Source organism: Dipteris shenzhenensis, chromosome 26, assembly GCF_047967505.1.
Source record: "Dipteris shenzhenensis isolate YYH24624 ecotype China chromosome 26, Dip_SZ_1.0, whole genome shotgun sequence".
Lineage (NCBI taxonomy): Eukaryota > Viridiplantae > Streptophyta > Polypodiopsida > Gleicheniales > Dipteridaceae > Dipteris > Dipteris shenzhenensis.
In genome coordinates this window covers 30704166-30720502 of record NC_141621.1, presented here as the reverse complement: position 1 = coordinate 30720502, position 16337 = coordinate 30704166, and the positions used below count along the sequence as shown (strand labels likewise).

Genomic DNA, 16337 nt, shown 5'->3' with positions numbered 1-16337 from the left:
ATACACAAGTTGCATGCACAAACACCCCAAAGTAAAACACATGCATAGGGTGGCCACACTAGGGCTATCGGATCTATCACTCATCTATAATGTGCCCACGGTAGAGTGTGCATGTTCATATGGCCTTGCACATCATAAGAGGATATTCCTCTGGTTTAACCATATTGGTTTAACCATATTGCAGGATCGCAATGAAACTAGCACTGACCTTACAGTAATAGCTCAGGATTTTTTAAAAGAGGCTTTGGACAATGATGAGTGCTACATGATCAGGAGTTAATGTGGCTGTCAATAGCACAATCTCACCTTGTATATGGGCAAGTTGTTTCTTGATGTCTTCCTACCTCATATTGAGAGCGCAGATGTTCTCCTTCAACTCCTCCATTTTGCTCTCACTAATGGTAAAAGCTCTATTTGATTCTATTATCTCTAGTTCAACGTCTTGAAATTCTTCAGTAACTTTAGCGTAGGCCTTTTTTCTCGATCGGCCTCTAATTGGTTCTCATCCATTCTAGTGCCTTCAAGGTGTTGACCTGCCTCTTTGCAACTTCTCTCCCCTCCCTTTCCTTCTCAACCATTTTTAAAGCTTCTCTTTCTTGGTCCTCAATGGCCTCAGCTTGCTATTGTGCTTGCATAGCCTTTTCTTTTTCCTCCTCTACTAGGTGTTGTAACACTAGCTCAGATGTCAATTTCAAGGATTTTCCATCCTTCACCTTCTTCAAGTTGTTTAGCATGCTCTTGGAGATCTCCCTTGAGAAAGACACAGGATGTCCATTCAATTTCTCTACTCTTGTGTTAGGAAAGAAATGCCTTTTCTCCTTCAAAAAAGCCTAAACATTTGCTGGAAACCTCAAAGCCTTGAATCCACCATCTCAACTAATCTGAGATTTGGGGAATAAATCTAAAAGGTCCTTTTTATTCCATGCCTTCTCAAAGTAACAACCTTGCAAACTCCCTCCAAGGATGTTGAGCACCTTTTCAATCATCCTTGCATTAATATAAACTTTTGAGTATGATAGACATATATCCCTCCTTCACATTCACTTCTTTTGTCATGTTGGTGGCATTGATAAGAGAGCCCAGATTGGGAATATGAAGCTGGATGGGACTTTGTCTCACCATTTCAAGATTGGAGGGAAGTTGGATGGGATCATGTCTCATGATTTCAAGATGGGAGCAGCTAGATGGCGAGCTCGAGTGATTCATTGGGAAGGAGGGGATGGATGGAAAGCCAGAGGGATCCTTTGGGGAGAAGTGGTTGGGTGGAAAGTCTTGGAACTTGTTGTACCCTAAGGGATCCATTGTGAGACTAAGGGGATCGAAGTTGCAAGATGGCTGAGTGTAAGGGAGTATACTGCAAGGGAGTGTGCTAGGGAGTAAGATGGCTGAGTGCAAGGGATTCTACAAGGGTGGCACCAATTTAAGTATAATGAACCACTGGGCTTTCTTGTAGAGTAAGTAGCTAGTTGGCATGCATTAGACACAACTATGCGGCTCAAATTTTGATTGATTAGCTATGTGTAAGGGGGGTGTTGAACTGTAGCCATGATCACGACTACTAGGTTAATTACCAAGCTCACATAGTAAGTAGCTCACATGTATTGTATGAAAGGGAGTGTGCAAGGTGGCATAAATTTAAGAATGTAACAACTCATCTTATTAAAGTGATTTCTATGATCTAGCAAAGGTTTAAAAAAGGAGAAAAATAGGGGCATATATTAGACCTATGGTGAATCCAGGGCCTTTCCAAGTTTCCTCGGCTTATATTTATCTCTTTAAATTTGATAAAAAAGTAAAAAAATTAACATAATTTTCTCATATAAGCTCCAAAAATATTTATCGCGTTAAATTTGATAAAATGCCAAAAAATTGACATAATTCTTTCATACAAGCTCCAAATTCAGCCCTCCTAGTACTTAAATCGATCAACACAAGTTATTTAAACCTATCTATAAGGTTTTTGAAATTTGAGCTTATAAAAACTTGTATACCCATTGAATCCTTGAAAATGGCAGCATGGTCTAATATTTGTAACTTTATATTGAATGACATATTGTTCCAAATCTATGTTCCTAAAATCTTTTCCCAATGACCTACACTACCATAACTATGTTCCCTTCTTATTCTTTACCCTGAAATCTAGCCTTAGGAGCACTCTAGTCCACTGACATGGCCTACAATTCCCACGAGGGAATTCTTGTGAAAGTCAATTCATATAATTGAAGTGCACTTGTGCAATCTATCAAGAGCACTCCACTCTTTTGACATGTCTATAATTCCCTTGTGCTTGTGAAAATGAATTCATCTCGTTGAATTCTATCTCTACAATCTAGCCTTTGAAGCACTCCATCCTTTCGATATCGTCTATAGTTCCTTTGCCAGAATGCTTGTGAAAACCAATTCATCTCATTGAAGTGTATTTGGGAAATCTAGCCTTAGAAGCACTACAATCTTTGGCAATGGTTTGTGATTCTCGTGGAAGAATGCTTATGAAAATTAATTCATCTAATTGATGCATATTTGTGTAATATAGCCTTAGCAACACATCAGTCTTTTGACATGATCTAGAATTTCACTATTAGAATGCTTGTAAAAGTCAAATCGTTATCCTCAAACAATTTGTACAACATAATGAATGTTACCTAGTTCATGGATTGTGTCCTATGAATGATAAAAAGTGGTAGCTTCTAGTATTATTTCTTTTTTAAGTTTGGTGAAAATTTTTTGAATGCTTGAGAATATTTTGCCAAATTTTGAAACAAAAATTCTAACAAAATATGAAATTCACCAATGGTTACAATATTAAAGAATAAGCTATGGAAAGCTTTACTAGTTTGTTATAGCACTATATTACCATATCTTAGATCAAGACATCCCTAGATCACATGGTCTATATAGGTTAGTGTGTGGCTTGTGTTAGTACACTAGGGGACTAACCGTTACCCTACATTTTTTGAACTACATCCTAGGGTCAAATATCATGGGATGCATCCTCAGGGAGACTTTTGTCTTCTCAATATTGATAAGGAAAACTAGTATATCTATTCCTTTTAAAATGTGAACAAAAACTTGTTAAAAACTCTCAGGTACAAAAGTTTCAAATCATCCTGCTTGTTTTACTACTTGAGCATGTTTCCTTGTTTGATAATTAACAACTGTAAATTTAAATTGCCAAAGTTTACATTTCAAGCTAGAACAATGTGTCAATAATGTTCACAATGCCTCAAATTCAATAAAGGTGAATTATGATCTTTATGCCAATGTAAACTATATAACATTTAAATGAATGGTTTCCAGCATGATAGCTACAAATTCTCACTAACGTGGCATTATTTGGGACTCCGCTTTGACTTACTTTAGCCTTTTAAAAAGAAAATTATTTGGAAAGAGTTGCTAGTAGAGATATTTGAGATCTAGAAATTTCTTTTAGTTTAAAGTGAAGTCTTGAATTCATGAGTCTCTTTGAAAGAAAATACTAGAAAAGGGTAGAGAATAGTTTTCACATGTGATAATATAGACATAAAATCCTCATTTTTGTGCATTGCAAATTTATTAAAAGTGCATATAATAATGTATTATAAATGTATATGATGATCTCAAACTTTATGCTGTTGAAAAATACAATAAAAGTCTATCTAGAAAAGATTTATGGGCCATCAAACATGTGCATCGCATTTGCAATTCCTCCACATTGATTATGATACATCCATAGGTCATGATTAATAATCATAGATACTTTCAAATATACTAGTCATGACTTTTTAACCTACATGTGACATTATGTAGTAAAGAAGAGGTTTGACTACAAATAAGAAATTGTTGTATACATTTGGTTTTTCTTAATGATGTAGTCCATATAGGGGTCATTATTTTAAGGATTATCCACAAAAAAACATGCTTTGGGACAAACATGGAAAAAGTCTTATCAAGTTTCATGGTTTGAAATCAAGTATATAAATGCCCACTTTTTCAATCCATTGAAAAATTTTAGTATTGGGATGGGGCATTCCAAATGGAGAAAATTCATCAAGTACATATTTGCAAGAGGTTTTAAAAAACGTTGCTTGTTGAAAAGAATCAGGCACAAAGCTATCTACATGCATGTGGTATTATTTTAAATGGAGCCTTCTTGATGTGTCTGGGGAATTAATCCATACCCATTTATGTACACAACCGTGAAGAGTGTGCTCATGACCTCTCACCATAAAGTTCATGATGACGACATAGATGTATTACAAAATGCTTTAAAAGACTTATTGGCCCATAAAAAATGGCTTTTTCTTTCTTATATTTGGTGGAAAGTACATATGTACTTATTAGACATGCTGCTTTCTTGAGTAGACATGGGATAAACTTTAAAGATCATAATGTTAGGCATTGTACAAGATGGTTGAGGGTATCAAAGACAATAATATGCTCTAGCGTATACTATTGAATAATTGTTGATACAAGTCTTACAACCATACAAACTCATATGAATGATGTTTGACTCTGAGATTTTCAAAATATAGAAATTTTTAATGTAAGGTTTTTAAATCTTGATGATCTATTCTTCATACTATGGCTTTTCTTAGTGGACTTTAATTGAACCCAGTATGTTGGAATGTGTAATACCCTGCATCATTCATTATAGATCCATCTCAAATCTCAACAAGTGTGTGTGTGCGCGCATGCGCATATGCTCTACGCATGAATGGACACACATGTGCATGCATGCATGCATGCGTGAGTGCGTGCTTGTGTGTGTGTGTGTGTGTGTGAGAGAGAGAGAGAGAGAGAGAGAGAGAGAGAGAGAGAGAGAGAGAGAGAGAGAGAGAGAGAGAGAGAGAGAGAGAGAGAGAGAGAGAGAGAGAGAGCCACGTAAAATGTTATGGTGGAAGCACTATTACCCCACTAATTGATACAAGTGGAGATGTAGCCCTTATGGCTTGCAAGTGCATCATTTAGTCTACATCATTTTACTATAGTCTTAGACATAGGAGCGAAACTCAAAGTAATTGTTTTTTTAGAGTTTAAATTCTAGGTGAGCTTACCATTGCTTTTGAAGAAGCCCCAAGTTTGCATAAAGTGGTTGTATGACACTGAAATTTGTGTAAGAGCACGTGCAATTAGGATCATCATATTAGGCGCATGGCCTAGACGCATTCATAAATTTGATAGTCACTTATGATAGGCTTGACTTAGTTTTTGTTGTGGTCCACTAATAAAACATTCAGGTGTTGTGATTAGCATTTCTCAATTAACTTTGAATGAGGAGGGTTAGTGGATCAATGACCTAAGGTTCCATGACTTGAATGATTGGTAAGCAAGAGTGAGCCTTTAACCACCTTTAACATCTATTGAAAATTATGTATATGTTGATGTGATAAGGGTAACTAGAGACCCATTATGTGGCAATGGTAGAATAAGGGTAATTGGAGGCCCATGATTAAACATGCACTGCAAGTAGTGGCAAATAGTTGTGTGACCGTATAGTGGCTAAATGAGACCTCAATGAGATGGTATGGACCCAAGGAGGTCATGATATCTAAGGAACGTGTAAGATAGCCTGTGTAAAAGGGTCTTTCCAAATTGATTCTTAGGATACCAATGATTTAAGGTTCTCTAATAGTGCATGTAGCATGCTCTTATTAAAACCTTCAAAATATGTGTGTCATTTTGCAATGTTAGGATTGGTGTTCCATCCTTCCAAATTGCCCAATTGACCTAAATTCTTGTTTGGAAACCAATCTAGGCAAAGATCCCGATGCAAGATTTTCTTCAACAAATGTGCTTTAATTTAGAGTAGAGAACAATAATTTATTTCCCAAAGCTAATTGTCCACAATTTGTTTCCAAGAATTGATGGAAGAGGAAGCATGAAATCTCAAAATGGGTGAAGTTGTATTGGAGAGAAACCTTTAATGTTGTTGGGTTTTGTCACGTGGCCAGCATTTGGAGGAAGGTAATGTGATGGATCCAATTACCACCATGTGATCTGCAATTGTCATAGCCTATAACATGGATGATTCTTGGAAAATTTTCATCGATAGTATTCACATGAAAATATTCACTGGTAGTATTCAATGGAGAGGAAATAGTGTGATAAATCCAAGTGCACCACGCAACCTGCAACGTTGACATCACCTAACATGGATGATTCTTGGAAAATAGTGACTAGTTGTAGTTAGAGCACTATTAGGAAAATATTTTTGGGTATTTTTAGATTGTTTAGCTCAGTGGAGCTGTAGCCCCCTTATGATGGTTATGTCTCGGTGATGTATAAGGGGATTTCCTTGGAGAGGATACTCCCTAGAGAGAAATAGCAAGTAGCTGGGATTCAATTTTCTCAAAGGGAATATCCAACGCTAAGGCATTCTTTTGTGTCTTGGAGGCTGTGGAGGTGCAGTATCCCCCTCGCTAATTTTAGCCCCTAGTATGCACCTACAAAGTTTTTTGGCCCTACTAAGGGTCTATGAAAAGTACTCTTTTTAAAATCTAATCTAGGGCAGGGTAAGTTTTTCTTTTCTTTTTTTCAAGATCACCTTATTAAAAGTAGGTTAGTGTTTAATTTTCTGCTAGTTGTTAATGGTCATTAAAGGTTGCCTTTCTCCTTAGAATTCCTTTCATTAAAGGAGGTTTGTTGTATTGGAAAATGCTTTGATCTAGCATGTCTAGATCTTTTGTGGGAAAAGAGCGACAAGCTTTGATTTAGTGGGTCTAGATCTTATGGGTCTCAAGGTTCTTCCTCAAATTTCAATTTCAAGGAGAGCCAGCTGGTGAGCATAAAGTGGCTAGAATACCGCGTGAAAAAGAAAATAAGTGTAAGTCAATTTAGAGAAGGGCAGGCTGGATTCCACCATCTTCAAGGTATGAATATTCCCACGCTCTATATATAAATCCCATATTCTATCAACCTTACGCTAAACATTGTCCGCCACCCACCTCCTCAGCTAGCTTCCTTTGCTTCCCTTCATGTCACTTGGTCTTGCGCCCCTCCTCTTCCCTTTCCTCGCTTTCCTTGCCGCCCTCCATGGCAATTCTGCCACTCTCTTCACTGACGATTTTTATATCACCCATGGCGCTCCAGACCACGCTAAGACCTTCAACAATGGCCAAGTTATGCAGCTCTCATTGGACCAATCGTCTGGTAATCTTCTAGCCTTCCCATGGTAACGTTTCCAGCCATTTAGAACAGCTTATCATGATAATGTTTCCAGCCTTTCTAAAGAGCTTATCAGGTCTAGTGATTCCTAAAGATAGTAGCGAATTCACCCTTTACCTCTTTGCATGTTTATTTTTTTATGAATGCAGCGTCCGGGTTTGCATCCAAAGTCAGATATCTATTTGGAAACTTTGATATGCAAATCAAACTCGTTGCTGGCAATTCAGCCGGCACCGTCACGGCCTACTATGTAAGTTCTGTATCATTTTGTTCACCGCTTACACGCTTATAGACCTTTCTAAGTTTGTTTTCTTCTCGCATGCTTGCCTTCTGGATCTAAAGCGTTTGCTGACTGGCGCTTGCAGTTCGCTTCTCGGACTTCCAATCACGATGAACTGGATTTTGAATTTCTCGGTAACGTGTCCGGCGAACCTTACATCCTACAAACCAACGTCTTTTCCAATGGGGTGGGTGGTAGGGAGCAACGAACCTACTTGTGGTTCGATCCTACTGCCCACTTTCACATGTACTCTGTGCTTTGGAATCCAGAACAAATCGTGTACGCCTCCGTCCGCTGCACTGCATCTTCAATACAAGTTGCCGTATTCGCCAGCCATTAAGGAAACTCCCTTACACAATCTGACGCTCTGAAGTGATGGAATGCAGCTTTTCAGTAGATGGAGTTCCTATCCGACAATTCGCCAATAACGAAGCCGCTGGCGTTCCCTATCTCAACAAGCAGCCCATGAGAATATATTCCAGCATTTGGAACGGAGACAACTGGGCAACTAGAGGTGGACTTGTCAAGATCAATTGGACACAAGCACCTTTCGCTGTATCCTACACCAATTACAAACTGGACGCCTGCACGGAATCTGCAACTCCGAGCTGCTCCTCTGGAAAATGGTGGAACAAAGCAACATACCAAACCTTGGATACAGAGCAGCAAAGCAAACTTAAATGGGTGAAGCAAAATTATATGATTTACAACTACTGCACTGATGTGAAGAGATATGCAGTTGCGCCTACAGAATGCACTCGACAACCTTAATATAAGGTTAGTTCAATTGCCAGCATCCGCAACGATTTTATGCAACACCCCGCAGAGTTCCCGACTAAACTAAAAGACGGCTCTGGACGGCACATGAGCATAACAAAGGCTGGCTTTCCACTGAGCCACAGATGGCCCTAAAGTCTTAAGGACTATTATATCTCAAGTTAGGACGTTTGAGTCATAATGGCCATAAATAACATTCCTAAGGGGCCATAAGTATGAAAATCCAATATAAAGACCATATGAAACTACGGATGGCTTAAATGTGAACGGAACTATTCATATATCAAATTGTCATATCTTAATACATGGTTAAATGATCATAAAATTTCACTTCTCCCTTGGTTGTAATTAGTCATTGTCTATGACGCTTAATGCCTTAATGAAAATAGTTAGGATTAAACACACTTGAGTAGGATCCCACGTGAATGGCCCTCTAATGCTCAGCCCTCGATTGGTTCCATAGCGGACAAGTGGGAATGGCGGCTGGGAATACCCCTTCATAAGCTAACTGCGAAGATAATGGACAGACTCCTAACGCATAATGAGGATTGGTTCCAGAAGGCCAATGACAGATGGCTAAGAAGTGATTTGAAGCACACTTGGAGAGGAAGAGTAGAACGGGCCTGGAAAGCTACCCCCTTTAGTAAGAAGAACTTTCTTATGTGGAGAATAGTGGGTGGCCACTTCCCGGTTGGCAGCCATGTCCCTTGGCTACAGGTGGATGATAGATGTTAGATCTGTAGATCCTTTGCTGAAACCATTACGCACCTATTTTGGGGGTGCCTGTGGGTGAAAAATGTGTGGAGCACCGTTCGAACACTCTGTGCTAAGACGCTGGGTTTGGAGTTCATATCCAAGGGAGCTGCTATGTTTGGCGTGGATCTAGGAGCGGATAGAACTGAACTATGGAACATTATCAGATACGCGATACTACATAGGATTTGGGTAGCCACATATGAGGCTTCGGTTAGTAGGAATGCTGTTTTTTCCCTGTCCAGTAAGCAGGCTGTTATGGATGCTACTATCAACACTTATTTCATTAATTTTGGACTCATATGTCTACATTTGGACTATTCCTTAAAATCCTTCCCAAAAGAAAAGTTTACTTTATGAAAATGTCATTCAAGAATCAAAAGTTTACTTTCTGGCACTGTCATTTCCACATAATACATTTCAAAATATCTCTCTACAATGTTGCACTAATATTGCAAAAACTACTATTAAATCCTAAATTTGTATTTCTTGTATAAGAATCGTATTCTTAAATTAAAAAATCTGAGTTATTAGTTTAAATCCATGAAAAAACCATGCTATTGAGGATTTGCAAAATTTAAAAAAAATCTACACAAGAGACTTGCACGACTCTTTTTACTTTCAATGCAAAAAACTATAACACTCTTGAATATTCAAGAAATTAAAAGGTTTATATAGACATGAGACATGATGGAAGCCTCTTTTGTACTCCAAAAAATACCAATAGCTGTGCTTGCAAATTTACATTATCATAAGTTTTACAAGAAATATTGCTCTGGATGAGTCTTTGTACAAAGGATCTGTTGTGGCCTTTTCAATAATTTATTTTTTCCTTTACAGTGAGTTTAGTACAAATGGGCGATCCAAACATTTGCTTGTTTGAATGTCCTTTTCTATCATCACAGAAATGAGCGATCCAAATATTTGATTGTTCAGAATGTCCTTTCTGTCGTCACTTGTCACTTGGGTGCCATCTTCATTCACTCTCATCTGACCACCACCACCACCTTCACTCTTTCTCAATATTTAAATGGTGTTATCATGGGCATTCTTCAGTTGCTCTATCTCCTTTGGGGTTTGAGGGTTTGGGTTTCAGAATTGGGGATTAGGGGTTAGGGTTTAGGGTTTGGAGTCAATTTAAATTTTTAGTTTTTGTTATTTTTCATAAAGTCAAATTTAAATTTATTAAGATTTTAACTTCTTATTAATGTGAATGTTAAATTCTTATGAGTTGTAAGTAAATTAGTTTTTATAAATAAAAATTTTATCTTTTTTAAAGTCGCAACCAAAAAGAACAATGGAAAATAGATTATTTCTTGCTTTTAACTCGTAACCTAAGCATATTAAAAAGAACAATGGAAAAGAAATTATTTCTTGCTTTTCTTCACTTCGATAGTTGGTGTAGTCTAGATTAGAATAGATTAGTTGCCCTTAGAGGAGAGAACTCGAAAAAAACCAATCAAAGCCATGCTCAAAATTTCCCGACTAGTTCCTAATCAAAGTCAGTCCATTCGTTCACATTCAGTCTCACACTCACAACAACCCTACCATTTAAGCAAGGATTAAGGTTTTAAAACTTTTAAGATGATTGGAAGTTGTATCAGTGGACAGGACAGATTACAGTTGAATCAGTTATGGGATTGGACAGAGCAGATTATATTTGTACCAGTTGTGGGAGTTGATAGAGCATATTACACTTATATCAAACAGACTTCAGATTTGTATTCGATTGTACTTTATTTCATTTTACACTATCCACAAGTTCATTGTAAATCCTCATTTTTTTTCACATTTATGCATGTATCTAAGCCTTGTAAAGCCTTTTAGGCTATTCCCAAAGCATGAAATTGACACTTATATGATTGGGAAGAATGAAAACTTGAGGTGTATCAATGGGACTCATTGTACTTTTGATTTATCAAAGTCATTGTAGTTTTCATGCAAAAGTATTATATTTTTTGTACCTAAAATTTTTGTTGTGCTTTAATATAGGATGGATCTTGAGGCTATAGCATTTGTCAATGGTATGACATTGAAATACAAAAGAATTTATGCCCCAAAGGACTTCACAAACTGGGCTGTTGTTGACACAACAAAGAAAGCATGGTTCTTGGTACTGAGCAAAGGAAATCTCATTCTAGTGATGACAAAGAGAGAGTTGGAGAAAGATGAGTGGGCATCAGAGATGTATCGTTCTCAAAGAGTAATTTGATTCAAGGGGGCACCTTACTAGGAATAAAAATTGAAAAAGATACCAATACAATGATGATTTACACAAAGTCAAGAATGAGCAACAGATTGTTTCTTCTTTCAAAGAAAGATGTAGTGCACTTTGTGATGCCGCCACCAAAAGCTCCTAGATTTCCTGAATTGGTTCCTGCATGGGAGATCCTCCAACATGTGTGGGAGGAATTTCCCATTGAGGAAGCAAGAAAAACGCAGTCAAAGAGAATCTTTGAATACTTTCAGGGTGTCATTAAACAAGGTTCAACTTCATTGGAGGGATCTAAGGTGCAAGAATCCACACATGAGAAAGGAAGTGATGAGACACGCCATGTAGACCTGGTTCATCGTAATACAAATGAGAGAGGAACTAGAGTGGATCAGACAGAACACATTGTAGCATTGGATGAGGGTCTTGTACACATGGATGTTTACAAGGGATCTACATCTGAGATAGGAATTAAATTGGCTAAGACACGACATGCATCAAATGATACAGAACATGCACATGCATCTCAGACAGGAATTGAATTGGCTGAGACACGACATGCATCAGATGAGACAAAGGACATGCACATGCATCTCTCATTCATGGTATTGCTCACTTAGATGGTGTAACTCATGAAGTTGATGGAATAACAGAACAAGTGTATCGCTTGAGTATACCTGAAGTTGAGGCAATAGAAGAAGAAGTAGGGCGATCTAAAGCGGTTCACATAGAGCCCCTAAAAAATAAACCTCGATGTCAAATGCAAAAGGCGAGTACTTCACGAGCTACAGTTCCAAGTCCTATAACTCAAAAAAGAGGTCATTCATATACAAAGAAAGGGCAAAGAAGAGAAGAGGAAGAACACGAAGACGATGCGAAGTGTCTTGAAATGGAGTTAGATTCAGAAGCAGAAATGTTATCAATAAAGAATCTAAATCTTTGCTTGAATGAGGCTGCAGATGAGGATCCATGATATATATGGGGCTAGAAGACTCAAGTTATAGATGCTTCAATGGTGGTCAAAGCAAGCATCTTCACCAACAGCAGGACCTTAGATATTGTCTATGCTGAAAAGATTTTTCAGGCTTTGATTGATGGAAAAAAACTAGTTGTTTCTAATTTGGTACTCCGTCTAAGGGCATTTTGGCCAGTCAAAGGAGATTCTAGTCAATCCATCAATTTCTTTCAGCCTATAGATTTTGAGATGCAATTCACTAAGTTCCTCGGAAAACAAGTTCCCTCACTTCAAGAAGGGCAGAGTTTAGTGAATGATCCAGAACGACATATAAAGGATGCCAAGAGAAATTTCTTAGCTCATTGCACATTTGAGGCAATAGATGGTCAACACTATGCCTATGCTTGTAATGAGCGTTCTAGAGAGGCATACAACAAAGGAGAAATTACTTATCAAACCTTCACGAGTGTGCCTCAATTCCACTGCTATTCTACATGCATTTGTATCTTCAAGAACGAGAAAAAATATTTGATTGAGTCGAAAAGACTTAATCATGACATTCATGCACTACAAAAGATCAATTCCGCTTCAGAGATGTTGCTCAAAGCTAGGACCATATGGAGAGCTTTTCATTCTCCTATGACCACTCTCAAAAGAACTGCAACTAAAGTGGAAGTGGATAATCTTGTTGACTTCTACACATGCTTATGTGCCATTATACCAAGGGGAAAGCAGGAAAGGACAGAGGTGATTACAAGATTTAAGACAGTAAGGGACATGTATCAAGACTACACAAGCATACTTTTCCGTAGTGATGAAGTTTTTAATAAGATAAAAGACGTGTGTCTTGCATGTGAGAAGGGAGATGTCACATATGAGACTCCATCATTGATTAAAGACAAGGCAAAGAAGATTGAGAAAAAAGAGATGACGGCTTGGATGTGGAGGCCTCTAAGAAACTTGCCAGACAAATACGCAAGTCTTGCTGCAGAGAAATTAATGTTCAAAGAATGGTTTTTTGGCAAAAAAAATTAAGATCATTGCATGGAAGATTGCATCATCCAACAGGTCAACCGTGATGCAGTAAAGAGTGCAATTGAATATTTGCTGGCAGAAAAAAATATTTCAATTAGCCAATGTAAAATTGATCATAGCATTGTGAGGCAGATGGCATCAACTTTACTGTGGGCTAAACAGAAGGCTTGGGTGCATAAATGGGTGAAGGTAGAAGATGATGGATCTAAAATTATTCCTTCTATGGCAAGTGACATTCCGGAAAATGTGTATGCATATGCACAAAAATTCATCAATAAGCACACTCTCAGAAAAGAAAAAACTTTGAACAAGGGCTTTTTTTTCATACATGAGATCATTTCAGAGTCTGGAAAGAGTGTTGAGTGCAAGGGAGTTTCATTGAATGATTTCTTGTCTGATGACACTGCTTGGGGGAGGCCTCAGCTTTTCTTTGTCTATGAAATATCACCGGATGACATTCGTTAACTCCTTGACAGAATATTACATACCACCATTGGTAGAGTGGGACTATGTAACATAGTCATATTTGCTGATAAAGATGACAAGGAAAAAATGTCTGCTACCCTAGAAAAACAATATGGCAATGAGCTTAAGATTTACAATGGTATATACTCAAGAAAGAGGGACAAGAGAGAATGTGGTCCAAACTTTTTCTTGACTTTATGCTTTTGTATTTCCATTGGATCAAATGAACTAATATTCTTTTCTTTTTATTGCAGTATGGTTTTAGAATAGCTTCCCCTATATATATACAGAGATGTGCATTTATGGTCGATCCTCTTGTTTCTAAAAACTTAGCAATAAGCAAAAGACCATAGATGATGTTTTTAAGTGGTTGCAACCTATTGATTTGACTGCAGTATGAGTTATCTTTATTGCATATCATGAGGAGTGAGTATCAATCCCTACTTAGCTTATCTCTTACATTGTGGAGGATTATGTCAAATAATAATTATTCTTAATTGGATAATGCAACTCACATTGGAGCTTGGTGACTGTGGACATCTTAGCCAAGCAATGTTTCTTTGTCAATTTAATAGCATCTATCCATGGCAGTGTGTCAGAAGAAGTATAACCTACCTGTGTCACAATTACGTCAATGAGATGCATCCTATGCAATGCGCACATTCATTTATGTTATCTATTTTGATGTGTAGATCGGCTCGGAAGTTGGTAGGTGCTATAGATGCACTTATGCAAATAGAAGGTGACTTAGAAGATCAAATAGAGTATGTAACATGCCCCGCAATGAAGCAGAATGATGGCCACAGTTGTGGGTGGAGAGTCGGATATAACTGCTTTTTGCTCCTTGCTAAAATATTTAATTTGAGCGGCAGTGAAACCTCATTGTCGACATATACAGACTTGCATCTACATGCATTTATGTCATCTATCATTAAGGCATTTATTGATAACATGGTGGAGCATCCAGAGGAAACATTGGTTGCTACGCCCATAAGTTGTCCTAATGTAACCGCCGTATTAGATGAAATGGGGAGCTCTTCTGAGGTCAGGGTTATCATTAGCAAGCCACCTCATATTTTGACATTTGGTAGCGAGAAAGTTACAATCCTCTCTGAACCTTTGAAAGAGGCTAATGACAAAGTCATGATGGCCATCCTCATGTTTGATATGAACATCTCTTGGCTTGATATTTCAATCATTTGATTCAATCTACTTCTAACATTTGTTTATTTATTACTGTACTACAGTTATATCTCACTTTCCTAGATTAGTACAGAATCGCGTATGTATGCTCGATTCTCTCCTTTTAGCTGTACATAGTGATACCAAGAAGAAGGTAGATGATGTTTGTTCAATGCTACAACCTTTAGACTTGGATGGCATGCTAGTCATCTTTACGCCATATTATGAGAAGTATTATCATCTCAATCTTTCTTTTACTCTTTTATTTGTAATATTGTGTCAATTAATACTTAATATTGTGATAAATCTCATCGCTCTTTATTGGTGATGTAGCTCACATTAGAGCCTGATAGTATGGGATCTTGATGACAACCATTGTTGGTTTGTCAATTCATTTACAGGCTTTCACAGGGTGTTCAAGTAAGTGTTCTTTTATCATATCATTATGAACATGCATCTTACTATTTACTACACAAATTCACTTTGTCATATGTGATGATGGACAGGTCTGCAAACAAGTTAGTATCTGTGATTATGAAAATCAGGGAGCATCAAGACCAATCAGACACGCCTCACAGTGGAGCAAAAAGACAAGTTTAGTCATGGGTGGAGAGTTTCCTATAGCTTCATGTTGTCCCTCAATGAAAATTTTGAACATGTCTCAATAGAAGCATATACAAAGCTCGAGCTACAAGATTTTATGGCTAAGACTGTTCACTACCTAACTGCTACCATTGGGAAACAACATGATGGACTCAATGAAGAACCCGAGGGAGCCAAAAAAAACAAGAGACAATTCAGTCTCCTTCTGCATCAGAGCCTCAAGTAGAAGTATTACAGTCTCCACTTGAATTAGAGACTCAAGACATTCTTCCTACACAAGAAGTAGAGACTCAATGTGCATCTACAACATCACATCTTGCAAAGGAGGAAGAGATTGAGTTTATCCCGATTGCACCAGAAGTAGAAACTCAATGTACACCATCCACACAAGAAGTAGAGACTCAATGTACTCTTAGAGCATCGTAGCCTCAAGAGGACTCATTAGACTCTATTCAGTTGTAAAGCATGTAGAAAGAAACATGAGTTCTGGAATATTTTTATCTTGTTTGTGTTGACTAATGATAGTGCTTTTTAGACTTATGTTAAATGTTACAATACATTAGGATATTTACTTATGATATTTATTCAATTTGTATTATTATTGTATTAGCAATTCTAAAAAAATAAATTGTATTAGCAATTCTAATATGATCTGCTCATCCCTACCAAGCTTGTTGCAGAGAATACAAAACTATTACAAGCCACAGAGGCCGAGATCACACTAGAAGATCTTATCATTAGTATCTCTTATCTTCTCAACAATCCAATCTTCCACGGACTCCACGTCCGTATCCTCAACATAATTACAATGAAGGAAGAAATTCAAGCAGTCATGATGGACAGAACATAGAGGCCGAGATCACACTAGAAGATCTTATCATTAGTATCTCTTATCTTCTCAACAATCCAATCTTCCACGGACTCCACTTCCG

At 37.6% G+C, this 16337-nt stretch overlaps 1 protein-coding gene across 1 annotated transcript; it reads left to right on the top strand.

Annotated features, from left to right (window-relative positions):
• The first annotated feature begins 6970 nt into the window (after window positions 1-6970).
• Window positions 6971-8194, top strand: LOC147884945 (xyloglucan endotransglucosylase protein 1-like). Its single transcript, XM_087397812.1, has 4 exons — window positions 6971-7128; window positions 7293-7393; window positions 7509-7702; window positions 7810-8194. Exons 1-4 carry the CDS (start codon window positions 7101-7103, stop codon window positions 8192-8194), a joined length of 708 nt encoding a protein of 235 aa, XP_087253938.1. The 5' UTR covers window positions 6971-7100.
• Window positions 8195-16337: the final 8143 nt, after the last annotated feature.

Excerpts from the sequence above, each read along its gene's own strand:
- LOC147884945 (XM_087397812.1), top strand. The coding sequence starts at position 7,101 with ATGCAGCTCTCATTGGACCAATCGTCTG. Across the intron at positions 7,129-7,292 it reads CTCATTGGACCAATCGTCTG|CGTCCGGGTTTGCATCCAAA; the intron begins GTAATCTTCTAG and ends TTATGAATGCAG. Across the intron at positions 7,703-7,809 it reads TGGAATCCAGAACAAATCGT|CTTTTCAGTAGATGGAGTTC; the intron begins GTACGCCTCCGT and ends GATGGAATGCAG.